General features: G+C 37.9%; 1 protein-coding gene across 14 annotated transcripts in view; it reads left to right on the top strand.

The window, feature by feature from the left end:
* The window catches only part of LMO7 (LIM domain 7), a 97,380-nt gene that overhangs the window by 72,962 nt on the left and 97 nt on the right, over positions 1–24,321 (top strand). For 8 of the 14 annotated variants that reach the window (XM_017725825.1, XM_017725823.1, XM_017725821.1 and 5 more), the window contains 16 exons: positions 1,595–1,756; positions 3,135–3,319; positions 3,990–4,050; positions 5,057–5,113; positions 7,213–7,238; positions 7,547–7,651; positions 9,433–9,525; positions 10,869–11,236; positions 12,894–12,959; positions 13,283–13,348; positions 15,030–15,082; positions 16,685–16,904; positions 17,819–18,091; positions 19,428–19,536; positions 21,265–21,367; positions 23,661–24,321. The exon at positions 23,661–24,321 is cut by the window's right edge and continues 97 nt beyond it. In XM_017725825.1, the coding sequence (XP_017581314.1) occupies positions 1,595–1,756; positions 3,135–3,319; positions 3,990–4,050; positions 5,057–5,113; positions 7,213–7,238; positions 7,547–7,651; positions 9,433–9,525; positions 10,869–11,236; positions 12,894–12,959; positions 13,283–13,348; positions 15,030–15,082; positions 16,685–16,904; positions 17,819–18,091; positions 19,428–19,536; positions 21,265–21,367; positions 23,661–23,683 (1,970 nt within the window). In that variant the 3' untranslated portion in view covers positions 23,684–24,321. Of the gene's footprint in view, positions 1–1,594; positions 1,757–3,134; positions 3,320–3,989; positions 4,051–5,056; positions 5,114–5,265; positions 5,308–7,212; positions 7,239–7,546; positions 7,652–9,432; positions 9,526–10,868; positions 11,237–12,893; positions 12,960–13,282; positions 13,349–15,029; positions 15,083–16,684; positions 16,905–17,818; positions 18,092–19,427; positions 19,537–21,264; positions 21,368–23,660 lie in introns of all 14 variants that reach the window. The other 6 variants (XM_017725827.1, XM_017725819.1, XM_017725816.1 and 3 more) reach the window with 5 other exon arrangements.

Here is a 24,321-nt window from a genome sequence, read left to right as displayed (position 1 = left end):
TTTTTTGGTTACTGGGGGCTTACTCTGTCACAACTCAAGACAGAAATTATGAGCATTCCTTGTCCCATGAGCATAAGGCTTAGTCCAGATGTGGTCAAATTATATCAGGCTCCTAGAGATGCTTGTTTTTTCCAGTTTAACTATTGTCCATGTTTCTTCCTCCAGTGAAAACCTTACCTTTTCTTCTACAATACTGCTTAAAAGCAATCGGCGTGTTTTGAAAATTTTACTCGTAACAGCAAATGAAGTTTTTAGTCCATATTTTAAGACTAATGCAGAAAAATATAATATGGAGCGATGTTCTTCTAGCAGAGTAGCTAGTGTAGCTTTTTAGTGAACTGTGATGAATCGTTATTTGGTGCCGTACTAGGAAGAAGAACATTTCTTAATTTCTTAACTTTTTCATGTGTGAAGCCATCTGAATCCTTAGTGGATGAGCCAGACTTACAGCAGCATTTTAGTAATGAGTCAGAAGAAACTCGGGATGAAGCATATGGTGTCTAAATTTTTCTGTCATACTTGTCCACATTTGTTTCTAATAATGTAATAGAGCATTGTTCTTGGTACATTTTAAGAAAGATGTGTGGATTTCACTACTTACTTTGGAAAATACTTCCACTGTGTAATTCAAACTTGTTTTATTAACGTGAGGGTTTATTGTGCAATCCTTAACTATATTTTTACTTGGCTTTTCTATTTTCTATTCTGCTAAGGGAATAATTCTTAATGGAAGAACCATTCATATGTAATCCTTAAAATCTTGCTTGGATAGTCTGAGTTTCTCAGCTCATCCATTTTCTGAATTAAAAAGAGAAAAAGTTTATGAACTGGTCCTCTATGTTCTCTGTCACTAGTCTAGTGAGACTGCCTGCCAATGTGTAGCGATGAAAAAAAGTATAAAGTGCAGCCTGTCTTGCAAAATATCAGTAGATTCAAAGTCCAACCTGCCATAAAATTTGCTCTTAATAGATAAAATAAGTATAATCCAGAGAAGTCTAAAGGGACAGTACCCAGCAATATCTTGAGTCCAATTACCAATCAATTCAGAGCTAACAAACTATTCTAGCAAAGCAGTAAAGCAGCATGCTCTTGTCAGCAGAACTCAGAAAATGTAAATGAGAATATGAGAAAGCCATCTTCTACTGGAATGAACAAAGTGCAGGCTGTTGTTTTTTTTTTTTTTTAAAGAAATAAGAGGATTACCCAAACATTGGCTGAATTTCAGCTAATTGTTGGATACAGATGTTTTGGTGCTGCCTCTATCTCTGTCTCACAGATTATAAAGGTGAGTTAGTGAAGGGAAGACTGAACCCAGAGGTTGTTTATTAAATGAGCTAGCCAGAATCTGAAGACTTACAAGTTCGGAAGACTGCTTTCTTTATTGTTCCCGTAAGTTCTAAATTGAAAAGCTACTTTGATACGGAGGTTACTGAGCTTATGTTACAGTGTAGTGAATATCTCTGGGAGTTTCTAAATATCCACCATTAAGCATTTCTTTGAATGATTCCCTAATCCACCCTCTTCCAGTGACAACTGTGATAAAAAGAAAAATATTAACGGAGACATAATTACAGTTTTCTTCTGTTTTCTGCAGGCAGCCCTGCGGCACTTTGTCAACTGCATGTAGATGATGAGATCATTGCTGTCAACGGCACAAAGGTTTCTCATATGGACTACAGTCAGTGGGAAGAGGCCATCAGCAGAGCACTAGAAACTGGAAACCTAGTCATGGATGTCAGACGATATGGAAAGAACGGTGAGTTGTTTTGTCAGGCAGATACTGTATGCTCTGTAAGGCAAATAAGCTTTGTCTCTGCTGTACCTGACAGCTGAGAGTCCTTATTACGCTTACGGAAGTAATACATATCTAAGCTAAGTAGTTTGCCAGCATGTCTGTTGCATTTTAACACAACTTGGCTTTTTAACTGCTTGTGCATTAGAAATGTCTTGACAAGAAAATCTGCAAAACACTGAACTACTGACCTCACTCTTGTGCTCTGGCCTGTTTCTGAGAGGATGGTCAGGTAAAAAAGTGTGCAACCATCACAAAAGGGAATCTAACATTTTCTTTCCTGCCATACCACAAGAATGAAAAGGGTCTGGTCTGTAGAGGATAGTAATTTTTAAAGACCCCCTCTCTCAATCTCCAGCTCTTTCTTCAGGAAAGGAGGATCTTGTGTTCCTTTCTTCAGGGAGCATTTCAAGTGAAGATGAGCTTGTGGGTGATGTAGTGCCTGTGTGTTATGATTCTGGCCATTGACCCAAATACTGCGGTGCTGTAATCTCTCCCGGATGGTACTACCCATTCTGGGTAGTGAGGGTTTCCATCCTGGCTGACAGCCTTGTAGCATCTCTAGACTTGCCATGGGTTTAATCAGGAAACCCTTTCAAAGTTGTAGGATAATTTTTGCAGAGTTGGAAGTGTGACCAGTGACTTCCTTCACAGTATAAATACAAAACATTGTTTTAGTGGGAAGGTAGGTAGAATAAGTTACTAGCAAACTGAGGAAATAACAGTGTGGTGATGAAGAGACAAGAAACAAATCACTTTATAGGACCTAATACAACTGAAGAGTAAGATTAGTGGCAAAGAACTAATTGAATAAAATTTTCAATAGTAAGGGTAGGACAGGGAGAAATGATGGAGTGTGTGAGAAGAGCATCGTGTCTTTGCCTCATCGGTTTGCTAGTTTAGTTTAGACTTCCTTTTCTTCCCTGTCTTTGTGCTTCCTGATGAGCATGGACGTGAAAATGACCCTTCCCTGGATATAGTGTATGAGTCTCATTGTGCCTCGAGTGGGTAAAGTTGGCAGAATTTTCTCAATCCTTACTAACGCTAATGAAATAGTTTCCAATGGACGCTAACTGCTCTTTAGTGTTCAGCTGCTGTAGTGCATATCAGCAAAGCATCTGGCAAACTTTTACCTGGCTTATGACTAACACTTGCATTTTTGGGGAAGGCGGTCTGCTATAAATGCCCTTTTTCCTGTCTTCACAAATTCCACCTGATTTGTGTGTCTCCCTCTTCTGTTATGTGTGGTTTTGTGTTATTTTAATGTGTTTTCACTAGCTCTTGTTCTGTTCTTTGACGTTACTATCTATATTAATTTCTTGATCCTCCACATACCAAAAAGACTGGGGCAAAGACCTGCCTTCCCTGCCACATGTAAGGCATAAAATCCTCAATCTCACCAGTATGGGTACCAACATTATAGGTACATCTGAAAATAAATGGATTGATGCAACTTCAGGAGAAAAAGTTTCAAATGTTTCCACCGTATCCACAAAAAGAGATTTCTCCAGCAGCCTTCAAAGTTCTGTGAGTATGTTTTTGAAGGTTCATGGGATTTGGGGGGAGGAAGAAAAAACGTAATGTCTTGATAGTGGGAGGATGGAGAAAAGAACTTGTAAATCTTATGTTCCTTAAGCAATACAAGTATAGGACCCTGCATCTGAAATATGGAGATGTAGCTATGTATGTATTAAGGTAAATAAGATGTTTTAAAGCCTTGCTACTGTCTATTCATGAGTGAACACTGGTGAATGATAAATATTAAAATATATGCAGACTATTTTTTGACTAAAACATATAGAGTGTTTATTCTCCAGAGAAGACTTTGACCTGCATTATTAGCCTAAATGGAAGTTGCAGCCCCAAGGAACAGGAGAATATGGGCTTTCAAATTACTTGTAAATAAAAACCTGCCTGCTGAGGAGCTGAAATAGGAAGATCTTGGCTTCTGGCATTTTCTTGGAAACTAATGGTTTTTATTTCTACAGCAGTTCACATCTGGTTAATGATTCCCTCAAATGCCTGCAGTTGCTTTATTATAAGATACACTAAGGAAATTTTAGATTGTTTTGTATCTTTCTATAAAAGCATTATGAAGTGTTTCATGATATATATTTCCTGTCAGGAAAGATGTGTAGTTGGATAAGCTTCCACAAATCTAATGAGCCTAAGACATTTATTTATTTATTTATTTCAGGATACAGAAACAAAATTGATAAACGGAATGCAAGGAGATCTTGGCTCTAATGAACAAAGAGGTAAACCACTGTTGCTTTTCATCTGCTAATTGTGTGGTTTGTGACAAACACAGACAATAAACCTGTAATGACTGCAAGCGTTTTACAGTGGATGAAGTGAGACCTTAATGAACTGAAAGCCGGACAGATATGACGGAGATCTTGTTGCATCCAAACTGGGTGTAGTTTGCTTCCACAATGTGCTAGGCAGTTTGAGAACTGACAACAAACTTGCAATGGACCCCCCTGTCTCTGCATTAGTGGCTGTAAATTTACTGTGTGGTAGGGGTGAAAGAGAAGGAAGCACATGATTTATGGTAGTTGCTACTGCACTGTGTGGAGACTGAGTCAGTATGAGTATTGATTTATTTTGCTGCCCAGGAAGAGTGTGAAGTACTCAACTTTTTGCTATTTTTGGCTGCCTCACTCAGTTGTGAGGTTTTTGGAGTAGTGGCTGATTTCAATATTACTACTTTACTTTTATTCCTGGAGAACAATATTGATTCTGGTATGAAGAATTATTGCATATGATGCTATGAGCAGTTATAGCCTTACTTGACAGCAGTGAGAGAAACCAGGTATGTATACTTCCTAATGGAAAGTTCCTTAAGTAGGAACTTTCTATTTAATTTTAACTTGAATATATATGGCAATTCATAGCAGAATTCACCCAAGATATCACTTGCCCTCTGGAGATGTTTTCTTGTGACCTTGAATGGTGATTAGGCTCCTCATTCTGATTTGGCATCCCAGACAAGGATGCTTAAATTAGACAGAGAGAATCTGAGTCCAAGTTTGGCACTTGGGCTGTTTTTATAGTTGGATGTTGTTACTGATAAAATGAAATAAAATTAGTATGTGATGTAACCTCCTAAGGTTTCCTTTTTGTTTCAGGGGCTTTTTGTTTTTCTGAAGTGATGTTGCAGTATATGGGAGGTCTAACAGAAGTTTCTTATCCAGTGGTTATAGTCATTAGAAAAAAAGGCACCTCATTGACTTCTTTATATTTTTTGTATTTTTCAAATAGCATCTGAACCTATTTCTTTGAAAAACTTAAAAAGACGGTCACAATTTTTTGAACAAGGTAAATCAAAGAGCTAACATTTCATGTACTTCCATGAAATTGTTCCCGCTGCACACTCTCCCTAACAAGTCTGGTGCTGGGTGCTCCTCCTCTTCAGTGTTGTTTCTGCAGTTACCATGAAGCAACATAATTAATTTCCCTTCTTTTCCCAGGGTCATCAGGTTATTCTTACAATTCATGGGTCTACCTTTGTGGTAATGGGTCTTTGTGTGTTCTCTTTTATCTATAGCTGTTTAAATCTCTTCTGTGTTGTTCATACTTTTTTTTCCACTGGGTAGAAGTAAGAAGGATGGCACTCTCTGTTCAGGTTTGCTACTACCTACAAAACAAGAATAATTGCGAATATTCCAGCAGAGCTTTAGAGAAGATCTCAGAGCTGTTGATGAAGTATTTAACTCTGGATTTGAGTTGCAGCTCTGTGCTTTTGTGTAAATTGATGTAAAATGGCATATGCTGGTTTTCCACTCTGTGGTGATGTCACAAGATCCCAAGAAGACCAATATAAATTTTGAATTTAATATGCTAGCTCTTTTAAAAAAAGGCAATAAATGAAGCACTCAATTTTGGTTTTGTAGGTTGCTTTCAGCATTTTGCATGTCACAGCTCACATACTTCTGCTAATGTTGTATGTCTTATGCTGTCTTTGGGCTATGTATGCCTTGCTGTTTTGCTGTAGCCTAAAAGAGTGAAATTCTGGCCCACTGGAAGTTCAGTTGAGTTTTGCCAATGATTTGAGTGGGGCCAGGATTTTGCTTTTAGTGGTGATGATTTCTGGTTTTTGCCAGAAGCGATATGTGAAGTGCCACAGCATATATCTGTGTTTGTGGTTCTGTTTGCTTTTAAATACTTCTGCTGTATCTGCAATATTGTATCAGCAATATGGTGGTATTCTGTTGTTGGTTGCTTTGTTGATGTTGGGGTTTTGTTGTTGTTGTTTGATTTTTATTTTATGGCTGGAAGAAATTTGGTTTTTATTTTAATTATTTTTGTAACCATATTTGAGGTATTTCACTTGTGCTTGATGGGGAGAACAAAGTACAGCTTGTTAGTTTTAAACTTTTTACACTTTAGCTTTGCAATTACATTAAAGATTCCTGTGGAGTTCAGCATAAGCTTACAGGGGTGAGAGAAGAAGGGAGAAAAACAGGTGTTGTCTGTGCTTCCCTTTAATATTTCCTGGCACAATTGCAATAGATCAAGCTGATTACCTGATTTTCGGTGTGGCTCTTCAGATCTGACAGTGAAGACAAAATTGTGCATATACAGAATGGATGCTAACCTGTGACTCATTAGAGTCTTTTGTATCCTAAATTTGATCTTTTTTCAACTTCATGTGATTATACTTCAGAAAACTGTTGCAAGCTTTTTCTTTCATGCTTTTTTTTAAACTTAAATTTGGACAGCTAGGTAACAAGTACACTGTCAACAAACAAAAATAGTGATGGTGTTTAAGAAATAATTATACTTAAATTTGTGTTTCTCCCCACTTTCTCAGCTTTTGATATATTAGCATAATACACATCTCTCTCCAATAATCATCTTGGCACAGGATGAGTAAGATTAAGGCCAAGTGTGATAGCCTCAAATAACAAAAGGTTTGTGGTGAATGGTTACAAGTTCACTGAATTCAAGTGTGCTTGTGGAAGTAGGAAAGAAGGAAAGTTGGAAAGCAGAAATATATGGTTTTGAGATAGAGAAGTGGATGTCAGTTGCTCTTAATTCATGCCAGTAAATGAGCAGCTTCTCTACCCTTGTGCAGCATTCTGGGTGTTGGTCATGCTAAACAGTTGGATTTCACAATAATAATAGGAGATGTATAGTAAAGAACCTTTGTATTGCTACAGTGGGAGATGTGCTGCTAATTCAAGGAATTGCTGATGGCACTTGTAGGCATGCAAAGCTTTTAAACAATTCTGCACATTAGTTGAAAGCACCTAATAAATTCTGCCCTCGAGAAAGTTCAGTAGGGCAAACGCAAGCATGTCTTACTAAGGAAGCAAAAATTAGTCTGAAGCTCTGACTTGCCACAGTTACACAAGTCTTGCAGTAGTTGTGTATGGGTCTAATGATTTCTCTTTTTTGCCTTCCAAATCTCCCAGGAGGCCCAGAGCCTGCAATGCCTGATGTAAGTACTATTTGTGAACTACAGTTAGTTGTATAATCCTAGTCTTTTCAAGAAGACCTCTACTTTCTATTGCTTTTTCTACTGCTTTAAAATGTTGATCAGATCTGTGAGTACTGGCTAAGATTTGCTTTGTCAAGGAATGGTTGCTTTCTGTCTGTTTAAGAAAAGGCTAATTTATGTCCTTGTCACTATAAAGCTCTAGTGTTGGTAATGGTTTCTGTTTCTCACTTTAAAAAAAATGTTTTAAAATGTGGAGTGTTGATTTCATGGAATGAGGATAATATTGTTTCATTTCTATGCTATATTAGCTCCCAGTCCCATCCATCAGCGCTCCTAGTCGTCGGGTTTGGGATCAAGAGGAAGAGCGAAAACGACAGGAAAAATGGCAGAAAGAGCAGGACCGTTTATTGCAGGTATAATTAATCTCCATAATCATGGGCTGTCAATCCCTTGTGTGTAGCAACAAGGAGGGAAAAGTAGCATGGGACTTCTGCAATTCTTCTTTCTGATGGCCGGGGGAGACTCTCAGGTGCATTTTCTGGCCTGCACAGTTGCACACCGTAGGAATTACTCAGAAAAAAAAGAGGACAATGTTTTAGTGAACATCAAACCCACAGTGTGTATTCACTAGAGCCAGAAGTGCTCAATCTTCACAGGGCTGGTATCTTCTTAATGACAACACAATTTAAAGGATAAGGGAAGATCTAAGGGGTCTTCATTTTGAATATGAATTGTATTTTTTTCCCCTTAAGGAAATTGCCTCTAGCCTGAGTTTTACCTTCAATTAACAATACAGCCTTGTATTCGTGTACGAAGAGGAGGCAGCAAAATACCATGCGTAGGAGCCTGCTAGAATCCTGTTATTTAGCAATCAGCTAATCAGTTGGAATCAGGCTGGTTCCCAGGACCTCTGTGAGTCAGAAAGCTGAACCTGCTAATGCAAAACCACCTTGATAACCAGTTGCTAGAGCTGGAGGGGAGTGTTGCAGAGGGAAGGGGCATTGTTTGCAGTGTTAGGGTAGCACAAAAACCCCAAACATACGTCTCTGCAAAGAGCTTCGCTTAATAAAGTGTAAGCACATTCAACCACATTCAGCAAGACACATCTCTGCAAACTCAATTCAAGTTTGTTGTCTGATGGCTAGGAGAGACATCAACGAATATCATTTACTCTGTACGTGCCCTCTTTTGCAGTATTCAACAGAAAACTCTGATGTCAAAGTACAAGCACAGAAGCTCTGTTGCTTTTTGAATGTTTCATGTTTCGTTGTTCCTTGTTGCTTGTAAACTCCGCAAGGCAGCAGCTGTACCTTCCTAAACTTATCTGTGGTCTCTGTTATGGGTTGGATGTTCCATTTGATACCTGAGGAGATGGCTTTAAAGAGTGCAAACCTTGGGTCCCCTTTCTTGAGAGCAGACTCAGCCATCTGTCATGACTTTTCTTTGTTTCTCCTTTTTTAGTCCTGAAGTGATAAATTTGACCAGAGTAATAATGATCTTTCTCTTCCCCATGATCCTAGTAATGAACTCTCAAATAACAAAAAGTCTTTCTTTGCTTATTTCCAGCATCTTAGAAGGAATACTTTTGACATCCTTAAATATTTTGCTTTTCCCAAGATAAAAGTGATGACTGACAAAACCACCAAAACATTTACTGTGTGTTTTGAGCAGTGCTTTAAGACAGTGTATTGATTTCATACCAAATCTAGTCATAAGACAAATTTCAAGGTCCAGAGATTGGTTTTTGTTTAGGTAACATTTCAAAAGAATTAGAGTTCTTGCTCACTATTTCACTTAGTAATCTCTTTATATTTACCATATTAATGTGCCTAATTCCAAGTTAAATACAGCCACTCTGTTTTTCCAGAAATACCTTAGATAGCTGAGGTTTTTGTTCAAATGCTAACTACACTGGAAGACAGGGACTATTACAGATATGAGGCTGGTTGTTGTGAGACTTAGTGTGTAATAAGCCTGGATTCTCAAAATTCAGTTACAGAACTCCTTTGGATTGTATTTGAGCCAGGATTTCATTTGTGGCAGACCTAATATTCTAGTGGAGCTCAGGGATGGTTTTTTTCTGGTCTGTTTGGTCTGTTAAAAAACGCATTAAATTCCGCTTGTACATTTTAATGAAAATAAAAAAAAAATCATGTTTCTTGTTTGCATGTTTAACTTCAATCTAACCTAACAGGAGAAATACCAACGAGAGCAAGAGAAACTGAGGGAAGAATGGCTACGAGCTAAGCAAGAAGCAGAAAAAGAGAGCTCCAAGTATTTTGATGAGGTAGGCTGTGAGTAAAGCTTCCCTAACTAGTTTCATGAGGGCTTTTTTTCCTTTATACTAGATGCATGCAAGTGGGCAAATAATTAGGCTTTTTACGTCATTTATCTTCTCATTTTGGAAAATAAATTGTTGTTTATGACTTGGTAGAAAGAGATTGCAAAAATGGAATGGAAAGAGTAGGTGGTATGTTTTGAGATATGTTGAATTTTTTGCTCTTCCTTATGGGCTAGTTAGAGAACTAACAACAAAAATATGTTGGCAAAAAGTCACAGCATGTATTAATTACTGTGATCATAAATGATCACTTTTGCTGTTTATTTACCACCTGATGCTACTTGTTGGAATTCTGCTTCAATACTTTATTGTGAAGCATGTTCATAAGTGTCTGGCTGGTTACTGGCAGACAGTTCATCTGATAAATTTGCATTTATCAGCTTCAGATTTCTAATCATATATTTTAAAACACTGAATATGTGTAGCTTCTGTAGATGCTGACTTTTGTGGCTGTTGTTTGTGGGAAGATGAACGAGTTTTTTCCTGAGTATGGGAACTGTCTGAGGTATCTCTTCTTTACTGCTGAGTGCTGCTTGAAGCATCCAAGCTAGATCAGTTGTTTACAGAGTCATTAATAAGTAGACCATAATTTAAGGCTTAGGACGTTAATAAGAAAGTTTTTTGAGTTGTTAGAGGACTTTGTTGTACAAGAATGTAAACCATTTTGTATTTTTTCTGTAATTAGAGGTTTTGATGGCCCTATAAACATTATTTTTTCCCTGCAACTAAAACATCTTTTGACCACTTAAAGGCCTTTTCTCATCTTTGAGAGAAGAGTCATGGAGTAGGTAGATCTGAGGCTTGACTTTGAAATGGTAGGAGAATGGAAGAGAGTGGGAGATTCCTGCACATGAGGATTCATGTGAAATTCATTGGTCTGATATAGATTGCAGTGTATATCTTAGGGCATACACTCTTAAGTAGGTCTCAGGTTTCTTAGTCAAAATAGTAGGGAGAAATGCTGGGTATCATGGAAGGGTTTGTTTTCCATGGGTATTTAAGTAGGGAAGGGATGGCTTGACATGTAAGAGATACTTTAGAAAGCAGAATGTTTCACATAGTTGTGGCCGCGCTGCCTGTGGTGCTTGCTAACGCTGGTGTGTGGAATGAAGCTCTTGAGTTAGGACAATGTGAAACCAAACTGTGCCCTGTGTCTTGCACTGGAAGTTCTGGGGATGATTTGTATACCTTCTTACCTTATAGAATAAATAAACTTTTCTGAGTGAGCAATCTAGTTAAAAAAGAGGTCCCTTCCCTAAAAACATGATTTTTTTTTTTCTTTGCTACAGGAGCAGACTGTTCTAACCCTAAATACAACATCCGTCACTTCTCAGGCTCCACCTGTGTCCAGCTGGAGAGCAAGCCCTGAAGCAAATACTCCAGAGGAGCGAGAAGGAGATGGAGGAAATGAGCTGGCAGCAGGCTTACTGCATGAGGAAGAAGGAAGGAGAAGGCTTCAGGAGGAAGGGAGGATCCAGGAAGAAGCAACCCGGCATTTTGAGCAAGAACGGGAACAAGAGCTGGAGCTTGAGAGACGACGTAAAGAGAGGGAGCAGCAATATGCTGAGGAGCAGAGGCTACAGGCAGAGATGGAGGAGCAGAGGCAGCAGGCAGAAAGGCAGAGGGAGGTGTCAGTGGAGGTGCCTCAGTACCAAAGGTGTGCACTTGTGATAGGATGTACTTTCTCTTCCTTCTGCAAATTCAAATCCATTTCTAATGGGAGTGTGTCTGTCCTTAGTATAGAAGGATGTTCATGTAAGATTCATACTGCAATCAGTAGATGCACAATACCATATGATAGTCTTTCTTTCAAAAGATAGAAGGATCAGGCATAACACAAAGTCCTTCCCCATGAATCAAGTGCTATATTACCCTACTTAATCTTTTTTTTTAATGGGATGTAAATACAGTAACTACAGCCAAATGGAAGATGATCTGAAACACTTAAGGAGAAGATTTTGTAAGAATTCTGCACAAGCCTGTAAATTGAGAGCCAGTGACTCAACAACATACAGGGCTTCCAGAAGAAATACCAAGTTAACACTTTTCCAACAAATGTGTGACTGATTTTTCCAGATTTCTCTCTCATTTTAATTCAACAGTGTAAGAATAAATCTTAATTGCAATTTAACTACTGGGTTAATTTGTCAATGAGGGATATCATGGTATATGAGTGAACAGTTACTGGCTTACATATCATAGCCTGTTAGAAATATCCACTGCAGATTATTTTTTAATCTCCTTTATCTTCTTCAGAGCTTAATTTAAAAAACAAACAAATCCCCTCCTATTAGTTCACAAGTTTGTGTTCTTGCCCAGAAGTTTTCAGACTACAGTTACAGGAGTTTAATCTGTCTGAATCTCCTCTACAGGAGATTAAACCAGTAACTTTCCCTTATTTTGTCTGCATTTACCTTACTGCCTTGTGTATGAATTGCGGTTTCTCTTGAGGTTTTTCTCCTTTTCTTATGTATATAATAAGAGATGACTGAAGATAACACAAGCTAAGTCTTGGGAGAAGATAATATGATTAAGAAAACTGCATATATTTGCAGAGGAGGTTGTAAGATCCAGAGTTACTTTAACTTAATCTAAATGACTGCTGCTGATATGCCTGCTGAGCAAAGAAGAGACACAATGCTACAATGGCTGAACAGGTTCTTCTTGGCAGCAGAACCAGGGTAACTTTACAGTTTTAGCTTGTCCCAGTTGCAAGATTATAGGACTTTGTGCGGTAATTTATTAAGCTGCTGTAATATCTGCATATCTAAATTCTTTAGTGCATGGGGATTTCATTGCTTCTGAGGTTGCTGCCAAAGGATGTGTTTTGCTAAACATGGGTGGTTTTGCTTAATAGTAAAGGAGCAAGTTCAGTGAAACTGGGCTTTAAAATATCTGGTGTTAAATATTTGCTCTAAGATGATATCCAAAGATAGGACTTGAAATCTGAAATGTTATATTAATGCCTGCAAAGGCATAATACTTGCTGCAAAGTGCTTTGAGGGAGGGGACAGGCAGCTGAAGAGTGTTGTCTGTGGAACTTTGTGAGTTTATAAACTGCACCTGTACAATATTATAGAATAAAAATGTAATTTTTAGAGAACTGCTGTGCTTGGACAAAACTTTCCTCCTGGCTTTGAAATGGATGAGATAATCACTGTTGTATACTGTTGCTTGTAATTTTTGCAGCACCTTAGCCTTTAGGATTCTTTTAACACATCTGAAATTTCTCAGTTTTCTCTGGGTATACTTACTGTTTGCTCAATTTCTAGAAAATTTTTTTAAGATGTATTTTATCTTTATTTTGCCTCTAGACATTATGAGCGCTATGAAGTATCAAAAACAATAGAGGATCGAGCTGGCCATCCTCTCATTGACAGGTAATAAGAAATTCAATCAATACATAGTTGAAACATCTTCAGCAATAATCATTCTGGCATGCTTATGTTTGGATTCCTTGTCACATCACAAAAATGTCATTTCAGCCAGTTTTTCTGACAACTTTTCTTTTTCTGCCTTCTTTTATCAGTTGTATTTCTGACTGTTAAATTAAGCCCCCTTAGAACTTTAACTGTTTGGGGTGTTTAATTCAAACTGGCTTTTTCCTTAAGGATCTCTTTTGAATATTTCCCTTAGGAACTATTTATGTCTATGTGTGTCTTTTTCTGTATATGAACATAATTGTATCTTCTTTTTCCAATAGGCGTTATGAGCGTTATGAAGTTTCTAAAACCATTGAGGAGCAACCTGGCCAGTCATTTGCTGACAGGTACATATGATATTGAATGTCAACACCGACTGTAGCATCACCATTTCTGTGTTAGAAAACATTTAAAATTCTAATAAACTTTAGTCATGGCAGCTAAATATGTATACTTTGGCTTGCTGCTGTGTTTTGCAGTTTTTATGGCGTGTTTTCATACTGAAAAAAAAGCAGCCAAATGTTTGTCAAATTATACGCTGTGTTGTAAGCAACAGTTAGTCGATGGGATTCTACTGGGAGAAGTAAGACTGTGGTGTGGGTGGTACTAGACTTACCGGGCTGGAAAACAAGTTCAGATACTACGGTGGTTGTGTCATAGCGTGCTCTACAAACTAAGGTGCAGTCATCCCAATTAGGGTTGTGCAACTTGAGAGAGTAAACAAGAAGGGAAGTAAGAGGCAGCAGCAGCATATTTATCAGAGAGATAGTTGCCCTTGTAATTTACACAAGTTATTTTTAAGCTACAATCTCTTACTTTACAAATCAAGCCTCTCTTTTGGATCACATCTCACAGTAGTTCTGAAAGATGACTTCCACGGTGTATTTGATCACTTCTCATAGTTGGAGTGAGCATACCTTTCTTACATAAAGAGGAACTCCAAAAATTACAAGGTACAATTAATGGATCTGTTGCTAATGGAAGATCTAAATCTAACTTCAGAAGGAGCATGCACTAAATAGTTACATATTGCATATATGTGTGAGGAGGACACTGCTTTTTTTCTTCACTACAGGCAGCTATGAAGCTGTTGCATCTTCTTCAATAAATAATAAAATGGGTCTGCACCATAGGACAGACAGTAAGAACTTAAGGAAGCAAGACATGATGTAGTTTATGCTTTATTTGTCTGCAGATAAAGGATGAGAATCCCTCAAAATGTGGCTATGCAGCCAATGCTGTACATGTAAACACATTAATGTAGCAGCTTTGAGTTATGACCAAAGGATTTCTGTTCCTTTGTGAGTTATTTTAAGCTAAAAAATTGGGTGGACTACTTGAGACAAATAATACAGCACAGAGGTATTGGTGAAGCTCCTGCTCTGTACTGTCAGAAAACCAATCTTTTGCCATTTGTCTTCCTGTATATGACATTTGTTGAATGACATTTCCTGGCTAAAACTTGTTAAAAAATTATGCTGCTAGGTATAATCAGTCAACAATATTTTTTTCCAAAAACAATCTGCATGCAGTGTTTGAGGAGGTGATTTGCTTACAGTCTAGTAACATTGCTGAAGTATGATTTAAGTTTCTCATGAAGCCAAATAAATTGTAAATCTGCTCTGAAAGTTCTCACTTCTTTGTCTGACTGTAGTCTTCACAAAACTTACACAGGAAAGGACTTAGTTTTTTACATGCTTTTGTTGAAGCAAGTACAGTGGTCAGTTCCTTCTACCTGAAGCACTGACAATTTTCAGTACAAAATTTTAACTTTTTATTGGTGTTTATCTACTGACATCTAAATATTGACATATTGACCTTTTTTTCCCTTAGTATCCTCTTGGTCTTTAGGTATTTTTTGCCTCTTGTTTTAAGTACAGCATAAGTTGTTGATAGGAGGAATGGTGAAAAAACAGGGACTGTTTTTCTTTAGAAACAAGATGACTGTTCTATCATCTGCAATAAGAGCTTTGTCTGTAATGAGGTCTTGTAATTAAAGTAGAGAAATGAATGGTTTTATATCCTTAGGAATAAGTCAAAATCAACTACAGAACTGAATGAATTCAACACAATCAGAAATGGTAAGTACTGTATAATTTCCATTATATTTAACTTTTTTGGATAGGGAGGGAGGGGGGAGAGTAGGAGAAAAAAAAAAAAAAAAGATGTGTACATATAGTCACCCTAAGAAAATTAATTTTCAGAGTGCTTTTTGATAGCTGCATTGTATTTCATACTGTGCCCCAATTTGATGAACTTTCAACAGTAAGAGGAAAATCATGCAGTCAACATAAAAGCTGAGGACAAATATGATTAACTGCCCTCTTGAAGACATCAGTAGCAGTGGTTACAAATGGCTCTTAGATGCCTAAATTTTAATGACTGGTATTTACATGAGATTTCATGTAAATCAATCATGCAGTCATATCATTGAAGGTATATGTTGTTTTGATACTTTGACTCTGTCAACAAAAAAAAAGGCTGCACATACCAAGATGCTGAATGTATTTAGTACAACTTTTTGTCTTCATATTTTCAGTTAGTACAATAATAACAGAACAAGAAGTTATGAGCATGAGCTCTCAATATGTCACAATGGCTTCTGTCCTGGACTCCAATTCAGTTGTATGACTTTCGTTATATTAGAGGAATGTGTGCAAAGCAAAGAAACCAGTTTTATAAATACGTTACAGTCAAAAATGCCTGCAAGCTACTTGTGTGTCTAAAACATGGTTAAAAAAAGTAATCACAAGCAATCAAAGAAACATAGATGTATTAGGGGCTGTACTGCAGATTAAAAATATTGCTTTCATACATTAAAGCACTGTCATTGAAGCTAATGAGAAAGTTAACTTCCACAGTATTTTATAATGATAATCTATAGCAGTAAATCCAAGAGCAAATCTATAGACAGAGCAGCATTTGGAAGGATTGAAATTTCAATTGAATGACTTATTGCTGAGTAATTTTCCTAATTATTTTTACCCTAAATAATAGGTATTGGATCTAGGAAATAAAAGATTGTTGCCTTCCGATATGTCAACACCTATTGGAGAAAGATTGCTTATTTGTTTCCCCTTCCAAATTTTTGAAGACCATCTATTCCGTAAATTTCCTTGTGACTCAATAGTTAACACATAATCCAAATAACAGAGAAATTATCTGAAAGATTCCCCTCTCCGCCTTTGTATCTATATAAAGAATATAAAGCAGTGTGTTTAGTGCCTTGAAGAAAGAAAGAAATTCTTGTAAACAGAGACGACTTACAGAAGAAGAGAGTATGAACTCTTAAACAGAAAGACGGTATCCCATTATTTAACTACGTATTTTACACATGGTTCAGTTTGTATTGGAGGAAGAGTCCAAATTATGGCACTAAAAGAGGTCATGCCCTTTTAAAAAGAGGAGTGTGTGCACACAAATGTCTATGCATATACACTTCAAAAGTGAAGGAAAATGTATTTAATCATTCTATAAAAGGCTACATTAATGGAAATACAAACAAAAAAATTTTAGTCATGATGCATTGACAAGTTTTACCCAGCTGTAAAAGGGAACTGGAATAACTTGTGAATGGTGTGATGAACAATAGCTCTTGGAATTAAGCCAGAGTGCTGACAGGACGATAACTGCTTTTGTGCCTTGAGGTGTCTAGCTGATGTTTGCACATGTTGTCTGCACAGGTACCCAGAGCAAGTATTCAGAGAGGTCCTGGAACATGGGTGAGTCGCAGAAGAAGTCTCAGAAGGAGCAAAACCTGTCTGCAGCAGAGTTGGAGAGACAGCAAATCCTTCAGGAAATGAGAAAGAAAACATCCCTGCACACGGACAGCAGCTGGATTAGGCAGCGCAGTTCCAGTATACATAAGGAGCCCGTTAGTCTGTACAGCAGTAGTATGAGGAGGTAGGAATCACATTAAAAATTAACTCTGTCTCTCATCAAATATTTTTGTTTGGTTATTCTGGACTTCAGCTTGTATTACAGAGCATAGAAACAAATTGAGTCTGTGAAATGCTGTAAGGTAAACTGCATAGTAGCATAGATAGAAGAAAGTAGCTGTATTACAGCTGGGATTAAATAGGTTTTTTGCAAATAAGGAATGTGGATGTGACCTGTAAATAACTCAGCTGCTTATTTCTTGATTGGCATAGCAGCAATGGAAATCAATAGTGTGCCTTGTAATTGACAGATGTGTTTAAGACTTTCAGCATGGCAACCTGTTTTGGAAATGAATTATTATGGCTAAGGAGTATACCTTTTTCAACACAGAAATATGTCAGAAAGTTTGGATAGTTTAGTTTTGCTTTATTTAGTGTATGAATGTTGGATTTGTCACTCAGGAAACAGCTGAGTTATCAGTCAGGAGAGTGTTTAGTTATTGGGCCAACACCTTGTACCTGGGTGATGCTATCCAGCCTGGGTGGATTGTTGTTTTTGATCTGGTATCCCTTGGAGAAAACATAAACAAACCTGGTATCTGAGGTCTGTTGCTGTACTGTGGATTTTGATACAGTTCACCTTGATAAGGCTGCAGTGAAGTGTTTTGCTTTTATAAAGTAGTTGTTAAGTGCCACCTCTTTTCCCTTGGCTGCTTTTTCCCATGAGAACTATAGCTAGACACAAAGCATAATTTGCTACTCATACATTTTAAATCAGTACATGAAGAATATTGCTCAGAGTCATCAAACAAACATATTCATCCTAGAAAATATTAAAAATGTGAGGATAATGGCTTTCTCTTAAACAATTCAGCGTATAGCTCTGTTGCTCCATCCGTACTGCCATTTACATTTGAGGTGCTTGTATCTTTATTACAGAGGGGAGTCTTTGGACAATCTTGATTCTCCAAGAATGAGCTCGTGGAGGCACCACTCATGGCTGAACCAGTCTGCATCCTCTTCATCTCTGTCTTCTAGTCAAGATTTTAGTCGCCCGGTGTCCACTTCAAACCGGGCCTACATGTGCACTCCTTCCTCCAGCAAAGCACCTCCTGTGGCCACCTCTGCGAGAGCCCCCTCCATATCCCAGACAGCTCCCCGGGCTCAGTCTCCCCTCTCTACTTCCCAGTCAGGGTCCCAGACACGCAGCAGGTGAGTGGGTGCCCATTTTCCGGGAAGGTACAAATGTTGGGCCAGCACTAAAGAGCAGATTTTGTGTATATGCTGGGCTTACAGCAGTGTTCTTGCCCATAACATTGGCAAGTACCTGGAGTTTTCTGGCTGGAGGGGACAGTGGAAGTACAGGCTGGTATTACCTTCCTACTCCAGTCACTCAGAAAATTCCCCAGGTTTGTCATCACTGCTTGACATTGGTTAAAAAAACAAAGGAACTTGAATAATCAATCTGCAGTCTCTGAGCTGTGTGTTGGTTACCAAAATGATGAGCAAAAGCCTGTTCCAGATGGCATTTCTGACATTTATTTTCCTTGGTTTGTTTTAACAAAAGATTCCTGAAACCCACGCTTTATGACCCTCATCTTGGTCTCTCCTCCCCACTTCCTGGCATGTGGTCAATATCATCTTGAGGAGCACTCAGGAATGCTCATAACCCATGACCCTGGAGAATTACAGAGTAGGATGTTGATTTTAATCTAGGAGGAGAAAGCAAGAATTGCAACATATTTTGAAACAAAAATGGAATTCAGCTGTGGTAGGGTAGATAACTCTGCTGGTTTATGTACTTGAAACATTTTAAAAATACCTTGGGGGTAGTACTCCAGAGAATCATCCCACACAAAATTACATGTGTTATATATAACAACAATGAACACTACTTCACTAGCTCTTACACTCTCAGGCACTAAGTGATAAATTGACCCTTTTTTTTTTTTTAGCTAGTTTTTTCATTCTTTATGATGTGAGAAAATTACCTTCTTGACCATATTTGCTTATCTTGTTCTCACTTCCATTTGCTAACACCTTGGTAGATCTATGGAAACTGACCTCCGTATGGCTTACATTCAAAGAGTTAACATAATATTTTATATTCAGGACTAGCCTTCTTTTATCTAACAAGGTGCAGATGGTGGGACTTGGAAGGGGTGCTTGCTAAAACTTAGCCTTCTGGATAGTTCCCCACAACTAAGAAGGCAGGAGCACAAAATCTGTGTTCTTACTCTCCAAACTTAACAGTACACTTTTTATTTATAGAAAGTATTTTATACAATGAAATATATGCCAAGAATGTGACCGAATTTCTTAACTTGTTCCTATGTAAATTTGATCTACATTATAACACTTCAGCTTTCCCTAGCTTTCAGATCTACTCTAAATAACATTAATTTTCAGTTTATTTTGCCTAAGCAGCCTAATAGTCCAGTTTTTACCCATGTGTTTTTTACTTTTAATCTCAAAAAGTGTTTGATAACCCTTCTTTATCTTTTAAACATTTTCAAGCTGTTTTTAAGGTTTTTCATTCTATATTTAGGTCAGTCAGTGGGAAGAAAATCTGTTCATACTGTAATAACATTCTGGGCAAAGGAGCAGCCATGATCATTGAGTCTCTTGGTCTTTGTTATCATTTACCTTGCTTTAAGGTGAGAGCTGGGAGTCACATCGTGAAGGAACAGGAACTAATCAGGAGCACGCATGGCTACTCAGTGTTATGCACAGGGATTCTTACTAATCAACTGCTTTGCCTTCTACTCTTGACAGCGTGGTGCATGCATATTTCCATGAGGCAATCCCATTTGCAGGCATTCAGCACTCAACTCTAGAAGTGTTTCTTAAATGTCAGAGCTAACAAGTAGGACTTTGATAGGTAAGACGAGCACATTGACTGTGAGATCAAAGATTTCCTTCTTCAAATATGTGGCAAAATACCAGAAAACGCTGAACCACTTCTCCCAGAGAAAGCAGCTCCTCTAAAAAAAACAAAATCTCAGCCTGCACCATGGCAATTGAATAATTTGAGATGACCCATCCTTTCTAAGCTAACCTTAGCAGACGGTGTTCATGTGGTGCTTTCCAAGTAAAGGCACGCTGGAAGAGCTCAGCGTGGCAGGATAATACCTAGAACAAAACCAAAAGGTGTGTTTAGTGCTACTCAGCCCTAGTCAGAAACTAAGTGTACTAGCTCATGCCCAGCACTGAGACCTAGACCTACTTACATGATTTCCATCAGCTTGGGACATTTGCAGAGCTGAAAGAACAAATTTCTGCCTGCAAAAGACAGCAAAGCAGTCCTGTGCCCCTGCCCTCAGACTAGATGAGGAATCAGACTATAACTTGGAGGTGCTGTTGGACCCTACTTCTTCCCTGACTTCAAGAAAGAGATTTCTGCGCCTAGTTCCGAACACTTGTCTTCTGTGCCCAGCTCAAGTGCATCACCTGGAGTATTACTAGAGATTGACTCCAAGCTCTTCCTGGTCCTGCCTAACTGAGCAGGAGGGACAGGACAGGGCAAATCCATAGTGATCAGTCACCATTCTCTTTTCTGCAGGACATGTATTCTGTGTGAGACAATCTACCTGTAGCTCGTAACCTACATAAGAAAATGCCAAGTTTCTGTTTTTCAAATTTCTGAAAATTAATGAGCTGTTGAACTGGGTGCCATCCAAAAGATTCATTACTTGGTTAAGCAGGGAAACTATCTGCCCTTGGTAAGTTCAGTCAGGGGAATATTATGTTTTGGATTACATTCCTTCCAGATGTGGTTCATATTCACAGCAAGTACATGTTTAGCCACCATAGCTAAATAGTTTAATGTTAGCATGGCAGCCGTCATGCTCTTTATGTGTTTACGCAAGAAAAATTAAATCAGCCCCATCTCTCCAAATCAGAACTTGTTTCGGTGATGCAAACCCAGGAAATTGGGAGTGCCTGAATATTTGCTGCTTCGAGTGCCAAGGGACTGAGGACACCAACAGCATGTAGTGCCTCATGGAAATCTGCAAGTAGCACACCCAGGTGTTCTGTGCCAAAATTCCTGTGTCTATGTAGAGAACAAATTTTTTTTGTGCCAAACCAGTTTTAGTTTTCAGAGAAACCAAAGTTCAAATTAGATTTAATGAACTAATGTCTAAAAATCGTCTGCTTTATGTTTGCTTACTTGGTGTATCTCTGCTATTCATTGTCCAGTCGTTGCCTTAAAATATTTCCTCAGGGTTGGTTGCATTTTGATCTACTAATCATTGTACATTTGCTTCTAGTGATTGTGGGGTTATGGTTTAAGCTTTGTTGAGCTTAATCTGAGCTGCTTTTGAACAGCATTTTTGTTTCTCAGTATTTTGGAAGGAGTTGCTAATTATTCATGTGTGATACAGTGTGTTGCCTGTGGATGTGACCTCGGTGGATCCCGCTCTGGAGCTGAAGTCAGGATCCGAAACAACAAACTCTTCTGCAACGACTGCTATATCAGATTTAAAAGTAAGGCAATCCAACTGCAGCATGCATGACTGTAGCTCTTCTCTGTGCTGTACAAACTCAAGTGTTTGCACAGCTGAGCCACTTGATAGCTTTCATGTTTAGCTTTAAGTTAGTGAATAGGTTCAGCAAGGTTTGATTGCCAGTTTCTGTCTTTTGTAGAGTAGTCATTCCTAACTTCTAACTCGCCAATAGTTGATTTTACCAACTTGTTATTATGCAGTTTCAAGCAGACAATATGGTATAGTCATCTTCCTTCATAGATCTGAGAAAGTGGTGTCAAGGAGCTGTCAGGTGCTAAACAGGCTTGTCTTGATAACAGAGAAGCCTTTTTGAAAAAGTGTCTGCATTTTCTTAAAAAGTAAGCTGAAATATGTATTTAATTCAGTCCTAATGCATACCTGGAAAGCAATTAGTTTATCTCGTGCAGATGGCACAAATGCTGGTTTCTTTTTGCAATGCTATTACTATTGGAATTATAGGTCTATAATTGGTTATTCATTTAGGTACAAGTTCAGGAGGAATTGATTTACTTACAGATCTTAATTAAAAGGTGCAGTATAATTTTTTTCCTTCTTATGGTTTGCAGAATTCTGATTTACTGGAGCATGATGTTAAGGCTTTGTATATTGGTATTTAGGTCTTTTTTCCTGCTGTCATAGATGATGGTAGACAACCTCCTAATTTGATAAGTGTCAGGAGTTTTATATGGCTTTCTTTTTATGTAGCAAGTATGGAATTCTCTAGGATGATAAAAATCAGGGAAGGGAAATAATTTCTGAATTACTTCCTGGGAAAAATGTCCGTGTTTCTTTATGAGCCCGGCACATTTCTCTCATGGTGGATCAGAAGGCAGTGAAGGGAACAGGATATTTATGCTAAGGTGTTTGAGCAGCAACTGGGCAGCTGCTGGCTGTGAAACCTAGCTCAGGAAAAGAGAAGCTCTGCATCTGATGCTGTTGCTGTTCGCAGGCTCTTTTTGACTTCCATGAAGACAAGTCACAGAAATGATTACATGGTACCTGAGCTAAAACCAGAAAGCGCAACCCCTCGTGAGGGTAACAGCGCATTCACAGAGGCTAATGTTAAGTGCAAGGATGCCGCTGTGATCGGTGGAAGGAGGAGGAGAATCGCTCCCTTCCATCTGGAGGTGATCCAGGGCACTGGATCCCACCATGTCTAAGTTAATGTTCGGAGAATGTATCTCCTTGTTGATGACAAGACTACACTGAAGTGACTGTGTTCCTATTTGAAGCACCCAAATGTATGAGATTCACTCTGGAGTTTTCATGTTATTTTTCTCTCTGTCTTTTCTTTTGGGGGGATATATTGCTGGATGAGTTGGATAAGTAACTTTATTATGGATGAATTGCTATTTAGTCTCTCTTTGACATTACAGCCCATAAAGTCACAGCAGTGCCTTTCAGAAGCAGAGCTGATCTGTGAGGAAACGTTTCTAATCCCTTCCCTTCAGACTGCATCTACTTGGGCCAGTGGGCACCTCAAAACATAATTGTATGAGATACAAGTAAAAGCAGGAGTTTTAAAAACTTGTAGGTACAGAACAAAGTATTCAAATTAGTGATTAGTAATTGGAATCAGCTATTCGAATAATACGAAAACCAGCTATGCAATTACTGCAGTGAGAATGTATTGGCAGCACAGCACTGGCCTGTGATGTGGATTACTGTTTTTTACAGTTGGCATTTGACATCAACCTGGCTAATTATTTGTTAGTTTGGAATGTGAACATGTTGGCTAAAAGGTTTGATAAACCATAGGGGTTATTAATGTTCACTGTGCAATTTTATGGTGTGATATTTTTGCACATTTTGGTGTTAATTTTGTGGTTTACACTTGGAACGCTCTAGTGGAACACCACTGTATTGGCAGATACCTACAAAGATATGCAGAGAGAAGATAAAAAAAAAAGTTCTTTATAGTGTTACAGTTATTTAGCAAATTTTAATTTCATTACTGAAGGGTAAATTTAGAAAAACTGTCACTCTGTCTCTGTGCTAATACTAAAAATAATTCTTAAGAATTTGGTAAGGTGCATGTTCTATGGAATATTACTTGGCCTGAAATACTTGCAGTGCTATAATTGGATTCAACTCAAATTTGTATTGTTCATTAAATTTGGATTGCTCGATTCAGAGTGTATACCTTAGTATATGTTCCCATTTTCAATAAGTATTGGACATACCATTTTCTAACTATTTAAAACCGAAAAATATTAATTGTTGTCACAAAGATTCTTCAGCAACTTAAAGTTTCTTTTGTGTCTCCTTAACAGCTGGACAACCAACCTCCATGTGAAGCAAATGAAGATATGAAGCCACTGTTGCAGATACAAGAAGAGGTGATTGCTGCTGATGTAGATCTATAAATATATATATTTTGTGTATGTGTGTTTTTTTCTAAGAGTAACTTTTGCTTGTCTAGTCTTCATAGCAATACCTTGTATTCTTCTTATAACTATTTTTATTTATAAGAAAGTAATTGCAGTAAGGAAATAGCTGGGAAAAATGCTTTCACATTTTCAGCTTCAAGTACTGAGAGCACAAGAGAGAATAAGTATATTTTCAGTAATAACTTCAAAATATTTTTGAGGCTTATAATCAACTAGTTGACTTTCCAATGGTATATGAAGAGGGTATTTTGTTCTAAGCTCCTGAAATGAGCATTATAGAAATAGCTAATATAAATATATATTTGCAATTGCTGTCTTTATTTTTGACATATACTGAAAGTGAATTCTCTAGGTTAATATGAAGCTGCATTTAAATGCACACAAATTTTTGCTTTCCATATGCTGGTTTCTAAAATTATGTGCTTTTTTGAAACCTAAATACAAAGAATAATCTGTTTGCTCAGTGGTGTTGGCATAATGTTCTGTGGAATCCATTTAAGGGAGAGAGTTTTCTTTTCCCATTTGGAAATGTAACTATCACTCT

Source organism: Corvus brachyrhynchos, unplaced genomic scaffold (genome assembly GCF_000691975.1).
Source record: "Corvus brachyrhynchos isolate BGI_N302 unplaced genomic scaffold, ASM69197v1 scaffold121, whole genome shotgun sequence".
Lineage (NCBI taxonomy): Eukaryota > Metazoa > Chordata > Aves > Passeriformes > Corvidae > Corvus > Corvus brachyrhynchos.
The sequence above is the reverse complement of the archived record's forward strand: the minus strand, read 5'-3'. Positions and strand labels throughout refer to the sequence as shown.